Source organism: Chaetura pelagica, unplaced genomic scaffold (assembly GCF_000747805.2).
Source record: "Chaetura pelagica isolate M959 unplaced genomic scaffold, ChaPel_1.0 scaffold396, whole genome shotgun sequence".
In the NCBI taxonomy this organism is placed as follows: Eukaryota; Metazoa; Chordata; class Aves; order Apodiformes; family Apodidae; genus Chaetura; species Chaetura pelagica.
In genome coordinates this window covers 466,754-476,664 of record NW_009953493.1, presented here as the reverse complement: position 1 = coordinate 476,664, position 9,911 = coordinate 466,754, and the positions used below count along the sequence as shown (strand labels likewise).

Sequence of the window (9,911 nt, the reverse complement as noted above, 5' to 3'; positions counted from 1 at the left end):
GTAGCTCTTTATCCCTTTAGTGAGTAAACCAAGCAGTGTTTCCTTAGTTGCTGCTTCCCAAGTAGTAGCTGGATCTTGCACAGAGACAGTTGCCCTTAGTTCCAGCCCCGAGTTTAACTTCAAAGAGGGTTTTGTTACATGCAGAAGCCTCACAGTGCAAGAGTATTGGCACTTAAACTACATGTCACTTCCCAGCACCCTCCCTGAAGCTGCCTCTCTCACTCCTCACCATCGTGTGCCTAGATCTTGCTCACAACCAAGTGAGAAAGATTGACCCTTTAGGGTGGTAAAAGGGCTCCCTTAATACCTGTGCTTCCCACATAAACCTCCTCAAAGAATCCCTCAAAGAAATAAGGCATGATCTGCTGCCAGATTGCTAAACAGTTAACTAGATCATAGTGCAAGTGATGAAAGAGTGCTCATCATCTTTCAAGGGTACATTAAGGAACCCTGTGGTCAGAGCTGTGCGTTGGTGCTTCCCAGCTCTCATGTGGGGCAAATATTCCGAGTATAGTCTTCAAAGCCTTAGTGAGAAATGTTGGTTGATAGCAACTGTGGAAGCGCTGTGGAAGAGATTTGTTCCTATGTTGTTGGTTGGGGTTTTTTGCTGCTGTTTTTTAAATCTGTAATTACGTAAAGCATTCTGAGAATGGGATGCCTCAGCTTTTGAAACCAGGTTATTAATTTTTGGCTAGCTGGCAAGCACACAGGTTCAGATTTCATCCTCTTGCATGTGTGTGTTTCAGCACTTGTGGGTTCTTGGATTGATAGGGATATAGTTAAAACAGAGGAAAAATGGAAGCAGCTGCTGTCATCTGTCCTAATACTTTCCTAAATGCTCTGGGAGCGTGGGGGGATTGCTTTAAATGCATTACACTTCTCATGGAAATGTAACTTGTTGAAGTATTCCTGGCTTCGTGGAGGAAAAATGCCTTTATTTGGTGTGGTGCTTTCAGTTTGTGAATCAATGTCATCATTTTACAAGGTTGCTGGAAAAGGGCTTATTGCTGAGGAAGCTCAGGCAATGTGAACCTTGCTGTTGTTTGTTTATTTGTTTGTTTTTTTCTTTTCTCCTGAAATTAATCACTTGTTATTTTGCTTTTGGTTTCCAGGGTCTTGGTTGGTGCTCCCAAGGCAGAATCTAAATACAGCACCTCTGTTCAGTCCCCAGGAGCTGTGTTTAAATGTCGAGTCCATACCAATCCTGACAGAAGATGCACAGAACTGGATATGGGGCGAGGTGGGTAGTTATGATGCTTGGGAGGAGAAGAAGGGAAGCAAAAGAAAAAGCATAACCCAAATGGCTAGCTATCCTCCTGCCTAATTTAAAGAGGCCCCAAGACATTAAGAGGGATTCATCAGCCTCTCCTGATGGATTTTAAGCACCGGGATCAGAGGTGTCATATTCTCTTCAGCATTATGAAATAGCCACCCACCTTACGCTGGTGTCCTCCCAGTGACCGTGCACACTCTCTCCAGCAAGTAACAAGGCAGAGGTGGATTTTTTTCCCTGCTTGCCCTGAACCACTATCCTTTCTTCACCTGATTTAGTGACTTTGTAGCCTGCCAGTGGGTACGTGAGCGGCTGGGAGCCGTGCTGCCTACTTCAGGCAGTGCCGAAATAAGGGTACATGGGATGACTCTGGGTCATGTGCTGGTGGGAGTGTGGTGTGCAGTGTTATTAGCCAGGTGGCAGCCTGTGGGTAATGCAATAAATAATCAATTGGGTTTGCTTCTTGTGCTAAAGGAAGTAAGTTTCTTAGTGAGAGCCATCCTTGTATGCTATTGCATGTGGTCAGGATCGACTTTGGTTTCTCCGATGTACTGTTTGAATCAGACGAAGATAAGAGTCCTAAAGTAAAGGTCTGATCTAAAACCTTGTCCTGGATTATGATGGAGAAAATGGAAGCCTTTTGATCTATTGGTTTTCTTGGTGACGTGCATGGTATTGCTTTCTATGCCTATAAAAAAGGCATTTTGATATTGTTCGTCGTTTTATGAGTGAGTTAAGTAGAATTCATTTTTATGAAGCTTTCATGAGTTAAAACAATGTTTTGGCCAAGTTTGAATTGTCCTGCTACTGAAATGTAAACTGTCTCTCGTGCAGTCACGAATACTGCCTGACAGGACTAAAGATTTAAGCCTCCATCTTTTTTTTTCTAAGTACCCCAGATCTCATTTTCGAGAGTAATCTTTGCTTTGATTGCATTCTGCAGGCAAGTTCTTATCTCTTCCATTTACTTCAGTTGGATGGTTTATTCAAGTAGAGACGTGGACATGCTGTAATAGCTGCTGGCTGTCTGGGACCCGGTCTGTCCTCTACTATGTATTTGGATGATGCTTAGTTAAAGTGAGAGCACTGTCAGGCAGATGTTTGATGGGCAATCTCTTTTCTTGTAGGGGTTCTCTGGTGTTCATTTAAAACTCATGTCTCCTTGCTTTGCTGCCTTCCCCCTCTTTCTGTAGGCAATTCTCGGGGTACGCTCTGCGGAAAGACCTGCAGAGAAGACAGAGATGATGAATGGATGGGCGTGAGCCTGGCTAGACAGCCAAAGGCTGGTGGAAGTGTGCTGGTAAGTCCACTCTTCATTGATCTCATTAAAACCACTGCTGCTGTCTGACTCTGAGGCTAAACATGTCAGGATTAATGTGTTCGGCAGTGACTGACGGACTCCAGCTTTATGGGCAGCAAATTCTGTAGTCCCTTCCTTCAAGCGGAAGGAAAAGTGAGCCCCAGCCAGAAAGCTTTATTTATAGAGGGAAGACTTCAAAGCTGTCACACCTGACTTGTGTCACCCAAGGGCTTCCTCCTAAATCTGAGGGATTAGTTTTTGAACAGAATAAATAGAACTTTGTCTGGGAGGTACCTGCTAGTTTGTTCTTTTTGTCGTTTGTCTGTGGTTATGTCGGGAATATGTGTGCTTACATTTTCCCTGAGTGTGTGTATTGCGTGTCAGAACTTACCATAAAAAATATAAGACGAGTCTTTGTGGTGATATTTTTATTTTATGTATATTAGTTTTCCTTTAACAGAGCAGAAGATCTGGGAGTAGAGATGACTTAGTGGTGTTTGTGGGTGGCCTTGTTGTCTTTGATATAGTTACCATGCAAATGAACAGGTCAAGGAGAGCAGATGTGATTCCTAGGGTGTGGAATTTATCTTTGCAAAACAGCATTTCCTGTGTCAGAAAAAAATAATCATAAAGAGAGTTAGGCTAAAACCTTTATAAAATACATGGGTGTATTCTGATCAATAGTTCCTTGTGTTTACATCCATGGTTGGGCTTTGTCTACCTGAGTGAGTCTGTCTACTGAAATGTTAACTGAAATAAAAAAAAAACAAACCTGCAACAAAACGTTGTTCATGGTATACAGGTTAGGCAAATTTTAAGTGTCTATCAGAATAACCCTGACAACAATCTAATTCTGAACACTGCTGTTTGAGTGTTGGAAACTTGAAGTATGACCCTGTCTTTCCAGTGAGAGAGGGGATTGACCTGGAGCAAGGCAGCAAACTGTCACAAAGCTGCAAGGGAGAACGATCTTGTGCAATGATCACTGTGCCAACCACCTGTGTAAGGCAAGTTGACAAGGCTGCTTCACTTAAAGGCATCTTTCTTAATATGCATTTAGAGACCAAACACAAGCCAAGTCCTTGCACACCAATTTCCCCATGGGGGGAGGGTGGTTTTTACACCTTTTTATCTGATTGTCTCTTGGTGTACAGCTTGCCAATGCTATAGAGGCTGGCTGATGTTCGGATCTTTTAAGTTGCTCAGCACTAGAGGAGGAGAGGAAAAAGAGGGGCATAAATAAAATACACTGTAACATGTATAGCAGAACAGAAAATTAAGGCATTGATGCTAATGTAAGCAATTCATGGATTCATGTTTCTTGATCTGTAAGTGGGCTCAGATTTGTGTGTGACAACTGACGAGTAACTTGCACTGATCAGGGTAAAGGTACTTTGAGACAAGAGCATCTTCTCCATTTTCCAGTCATTGGGCTGAACTAGAAAAAAATCTTGTCCCATTTTCAGAATTTAGCACGTAGACTTTTTTAGGCAATGCTAAGACATTGTGTAGAAATGGTATCTTAAGAATAATGATTTCTTTTATTTTGGTTCAAAGGGGAATGAGTTGCAGCTGCTGATTAGGTGTCACCTCCCTAGATAAAGGAAGGAAAAGCTGGTGGGTAAAGGAGCTGGGCAAAGGCTGGGGCTGGCTGCTTGCTGGCAGAGGGGAGGCTAGAAGGATGCGAGATGTGGACAGGCAGTGACGTCTTAGATTTGGGCTGAGGAGATAGACATTTCAGATATAAAGCAGGTTAAAAGCAGGATGTAACTGAAGTGAGATGCATGGCTGCTGGTGTGCTTATTCTGGCACAGCTTAACCTGGTAAAATTTCTCCACAAGTTATACTGATTTAAGGCAATCCTAAACCAGCCCTTTGACAAGATTCTACTGCCCTCACTGAGGAGATTGTGTCTGAATGCTTGAGCATATTTAAGTGTCTAATTCTCATTGATTTCAGGAAGGTATTTATCACCAAAGTGCTCTGTCTTTAATTACTAACCATCTGTGCACATCTGTATGCAGACATAGCCTGGAATGAAGGCATATGAATACCTTTGTGAGAGAAAAAGACCTGGCTTTTTCAGGACATTGTTACTCTCTGCTTTGAGATACCTTTTTAATGAAAAAGATTTGTAAATTTCCCATTAGCAGATGGTGGTTGGTTCATGTATACTCTTCTAGTTTTAAAGATCAGGATTTCTTTAGAATGCAGCTGTCTTGGAAGTGCCTGTGAGAAAAACTGGTGTTCTGAGAAGATGTTCCCAAATGTGATTGAAGCCACATCTGCTGATTTTAGCTTTTTAACAAAATTAGTAGCTAACTCTTGTGAGCAATGCTCAGTAGTAGGGCTATGTGTAGTCTACATTGTCAAGCATTACAGATCTATTTACTGCATCTCTTCAAGGATTTCCTTTGAATGATATTTTTGCATTCAGTAGCCACGGATGGAATATTTTTTTTATATATAAATACAGGTTAATCTCTTTTTTAAAATCATGCGAACTATTCACGCTTTTGAGGTCATGTGTTAGATGAATTAGTCCCACAGTTTAACTGTGGATTGTACAAAGAAGATGTTTCTTTTGCCTTGAAACTGCTTAGTGGCTTACATTTCTGTCTTACCAACCTTCTCCAGTTGTCTGATAAGAGCACCACCTTCAGTGGAAGGTGCAGTAGGGAAGCTGAGGACTGTGCAGGGAGGCTTCAGCTGAAGTTTGGTGAAGTGGCTTGTGTTTGAGCCGATACTGTGCCAGGAAGTTACCAAGACAGAGTTTTATGTTTGTGTGATGGGCTAAATAGAAAAGCATCCAACAATGAGGTTTTAAACAAATAAATAAGATTAGCTGAAAAAGCTCTGTGTTTGCATGTCAGTGGCTTCCTGTCCTCGTGCATGCTAATGGTCAATATTTGCATTAATCTGAGTGCTGCAATAATACATCTGAAATTGCTGACTTGTTTCTAAACTGAAACAGCAGAAGCACTCCTACTTTTTTGGGGGAGTGGAATGGGGAACCGTGGATCACGATTTGGAGATAAGCCACATCCTTCAGTCTTACTTTCCTAAATATCTGCTACATCTGCCCATACTCTTTTTTCTTTTTTGATTGAGTGTTGGTAGTTGATGTACTGGTGTATTTAGTGATTGTGCATGAATCTGTAAAACAAAACATATAATTGCAGCAAAGCCAAAGTCCTTCTAATGAAGAGCAAACCAGAAGTGGTCTGGCAGTGGCACATTCAAAAAAATCTCCTCTTTGGACTCTGACTTTAAAAGTCAGCAAAGGGGACCGTGCATTCAGGTGGGGCACCCAGGCTCTAAAGTGAAGCCTGGGTCTCCCCTGTTGCTTTTCCTATGGTGCAAAACCTGTGGCCGTGGTTCGACATGTGAAACAGCAAAATGACCACAGTTCTAAAATAGCCTGTTCATTATATTGTGGTAATGCAGTGTCTGCCATCAATACAGATCTCTCTGCACTTTCCCAGAAGCATTTTATTTTGCTTCAACGGTTTGCATCCTTTCTCCCCTGTTCCATGGCAGATCTGGAGCCCATGTCTTGGCAGCAGCTGCTGAGCATCAAAGTGTGCTGATGGCCTCCTTGTTGCACAGGGGCACACCTATGGCTTGCATCTAAAAAAGGGTGTATAAGCTGTCAGTGCTTTGCAATTACCTTAGGGAAAAGGAACCCCACAGGAAAACTCTCTCCACAGCATTAAATTCAGTTGTCATCTCTGTTCCCAAGACCTCTTCAAACATGTGCCATCAAAGAAGGAAGGCTGCTGCCACCTTTGGTGGCACATCACCTTGCCTATGCAACTTTGAATAATGCAGGGACCATGTACTGTAATACAGCTAAACATTTTTGGGAAGGCAGGAGAACCAAAAGCAGCTGTGGAAAAGCTTTGCCATGTCTGGGAAACAAATGTGCTAGTTGCTTGGCTGCAGAGAAATGAGTTTCAGGGAGTAAGAGGACTCCTTTCCATTGGGAAGATGTCAAATTCTGCAGCTGTGGCGTGGAGGAATCTGGGGAAGCCCCTGCTGAGATAACCAAGGTGGACCTCATCTCTTAGAGCTATGGTTATGAGCTGACCACAGACTCAGGCAGTCAGTGGTAAGCTGTAATGTGCCTGAATACACAGCATGCTGAAGGCACATAAGAGTAATCATTAAAACAAACCAAAAAAAAAGCCGAACAAAAATCAAATCCCAACAGATTAGTGAAGTGTGTCCAGAATTACTAAACTGAGTGCACAGCCTCTGGTTTTTTTTGAGCATATTTCTTAAGCAGTAGCTCTTTCCTGTCCCCCTCCCCCCATATACTGTTCTGTCTTTCTTGGCCTCTCCACCTCACTCCTGAGCAAAGCCTCCTGCTTGTGATAAAATGCTGTTGCTCTCCCTAACTGCCATTTGTGCTCCTCCGGGAGAGATTAGTAGGTTAATTTATGTGATTCCCTTGCAGTTTCCGAGATATAAAATGTCAAGGAATTTACAATATCATGATCCTTTATTTACCTTTCCACAATTTAAAAAAGTACTGCTGGTCTGTTTCTGTTTGAGTTTATATCCGGAGTTGGGCTTGACTTGACTGTCACTGTAATGGTATGTGTCTTTATGGTACTGTCTTTAAAAGGACTGTATATGTGTATATTTGTGCTCACAGCTTAGATCCATCAGGAGAGAAACGATTTCCTGGTTACTCAGAAAACGAGTGCTTCACGTGCTGTTTTTTTATTGCTGTTGAATTTTGAATGAGTAGTGCATGGGGATTAAAATCAGAACTGAGATTCTTTAAAGCAAGAAAGGGAGTCCCCAAAGCTGTCCTTGGCAGGACTCTTCATGTACATTTGGCTGTCAAGCAGAATGCCATCAGCTGCATCCTTCGTGCCATGGGTGGCAGCCTGCGCCACACGGTGCTTTCTGCAACCCCAGAGTCTCCTATCCCTCTGTGATAGCCATCTTCAGGAAGTACATGCTTATTGTTGAGTGCTGGAAGTTAGGAAAGCAATAAATATCAGTCTCTGAATACAGAATGGCTTTTGCACAACTCGTTTTGCTCTGTTTCAGTTTAAAAAAAAATAAAAATTAGGGTAGTATTACACTTTTATGTCTTCCTGGGGTTAATGGGAAGGAGTCTGTGTCAACTGCTGGATTGAATTTTGGGTTTCCCAGTGGTTGATGCACTTCTCAAGTGTTTTACTGGACATAACTGTGCCTGGTTTATGGAGTTTTTACTGTGAGATGCTGCCATGGGCAATGTGCTGCTCTGAGCTGCTGAGGCAGAAAAGTTATGTAGCACACAGGAAAGGAAGAGACAGGGTGTCTAATCTGGGAAGGACAGGGTCAAATGTGGGGGTCATGAAGGGGGCTGACCAAAAGTTTCCAGGAAAAATTGGAAGTATGTGGAAGAGATGATTTGTAGCATAGTGGCTGCTTTATACACATGGGACCAAGCCTTAAGTGATATAAATTGACACATCTACACTGATTTCAGTGACTTAGACCAGCTGGAGTTATGGTGCAGAATGTGCTTAAATTCAAAGCCCTTGCTGTTTCCCATTTCATCTCCTTTTATTCCAACAAACCTGTGAGCATCAGGTGACTTGTGGTTTGTCTGGCAGCAATTCAGTGTTAGTTTTTGAAGCAAATGGGTTCTGGGAAGGTGTGAACCAGGCTCCATAGTGCTTGTACACATGCTTGTATGTGGCGGTTGTACTGTATCCTGGTGAGACTGGTTTAGCTCTGGTTTTGCAGGGTGATCTTATTCTTCTCTATGAAGGGAAAAGCACCTTGCTCTTTGCAGCTCATCTGCACCTTGACTGAGGTTGCCACAAAATCTCTGTTTTTTTAACTTGAATTCACTACCAGTAGGCAAGGCTCAGCTCTTCTGTTACTAGAAACAAAGCTGCTTTTCCCAGTGAGACAAGCCACTGACTCATGCATGCATCCTCTGCTGGGGTAACCTTTAATACGGCCTTAGTAATCTTCTGAGTCTTAGCATTGCTTCTGATCCTATTATGTGACTTTTCTATGTCTTTATTCCCACAATTCCCCCCCTTTTCTGCTTCGGCTGCGTTCTGTCAGTGCTTCTTTACTTCAAAAAATCTTCACTGGCCATGAGGATTCATACACAGTGAAGGATCTTGACATTTCCAGCATGGGCTCTGTCTTGCTCTGAAACCTGCAGTTTTCCTAGTCATGCACACATGAAGGCTAAGATCTGAGCTGCCAGGTCAGGCAGTGTCACGAGCTGCAGAAGATGACAGCGAGAAGATGGTTTATCTAGAAAAAAAGGGGTGTAAGGAGAGGACAGTGGGGCAGTGTGGGAAAGGTCATGCTGGGAGATCTTGTTCATGTGTGCTATGCCTTGGTTTGAGGGCTGTCCTGTGACCCTGGGTCAATGACATGCATGATATGATCTGTTTAGGCATGTGCACACCGCTGGAAAAACATCTACTATGAGACAGAATACATCCTGCCCCATGGCTTCTGCAACATCATTCCCCCCAACCTGCAGCCCAACGGGAGGAAGCTCTTGCCCTGCTACGAAGGTAAGAGGTGTGGGGGCTGGGAGTGGGGCTCACCTCCCCCCCTTACTGCTCTATCATTTCACAGCTGCTGTGTTTTCCCTTAATTTCCAAAGCCATCCACGGTAACCCTCACTACTGGTATTTTTCTTTCTTTTTTTTTTGTTTTTTTTTTGTTTTTTTTTGTTTTTGGTAACATACAGTTGCCCTGCAGCACAGCTGGGGTGGTGGTAGGTTTTGGATGAAGTTGGGAGAGTGGCAGAATTATTGAACAGGTCCTGTGACTTACTGTACATGGTTGCCCTTTGTTAAAGGAATAATACATTTCTGGACAGTGTTTTTGAGGCAACAGCTCTCTCCTTCTCATGTGAGTAATCAATAGATATTGTTCTGAGCTTGGCCTTTCATACTTTGCTGTGGCACAGAGTAAATATCCTGAATTATATTTCAGTTTGGAACCAATTTGTATCTTAAGGATACTTTTCCATTTTTGTGTTTTTGATTTTTCAGAGGAGGAGAAAGGGCTGCTTAGCACCTTGCTCATTTCAGGGAACTTCTGCAGCATTTATATTAAACTGTTTTGAGTGCTGTAAGGTGTCTTGGCCCCTGGTTGCATCTTTTGATGGTCTGTGTTTGGAGGACATGGAGAGGAAAGGCTCCAGCTCTGAGCAATGGCTACCCCTGTTGATTCTGCTCCAATTCTCAAGTGTCAACGTTTTAATTTTCCAGCTCTCTGTTGCATTTGAGACTCCTGTATCATGTTTCCTTTCCTAAAGACTTCAGAAGACAGCGTCTGTTCGGCCAAGAGCAATTA

The 9,911-nt window shown here is 42.9% G+C and overlaps 1 protein-coding gene across 1 annotated transcript in view; it reads left to right on the top strand.

The window, feature by feature from the left end:
* The first annotated feature begins 967 nt into the window (after nucleotides 1-967).
* ITGA9 (integrin, alpha 9) overlaps nucleotides 968-9,911 on the top strand; it is a 212,360-nt gene continuing 203,416 nt past the window's right edge. The window contains exons 1-4 of the mRNA XM_009999062.1: nucleotides 968-1,026; nucleotides 1,113-1,240; nucleotides 2,467-2,573; nucleotides 8,998-9,121. Coding sequence (XP_009997364.1) covers nucleotides 968-1,026; nucleotides 1,113-1,240; nucleotides 2,467-2,573; nucleotides 8,998-9,121 — 418 coding nt within the window. The remainder of the gene's footprint in view (nucleotides 1,027-1,112; nucleotides 1,241-2,466; nucleotides 2,574-8,997; nucleotides 9,122-9,911) is intronic.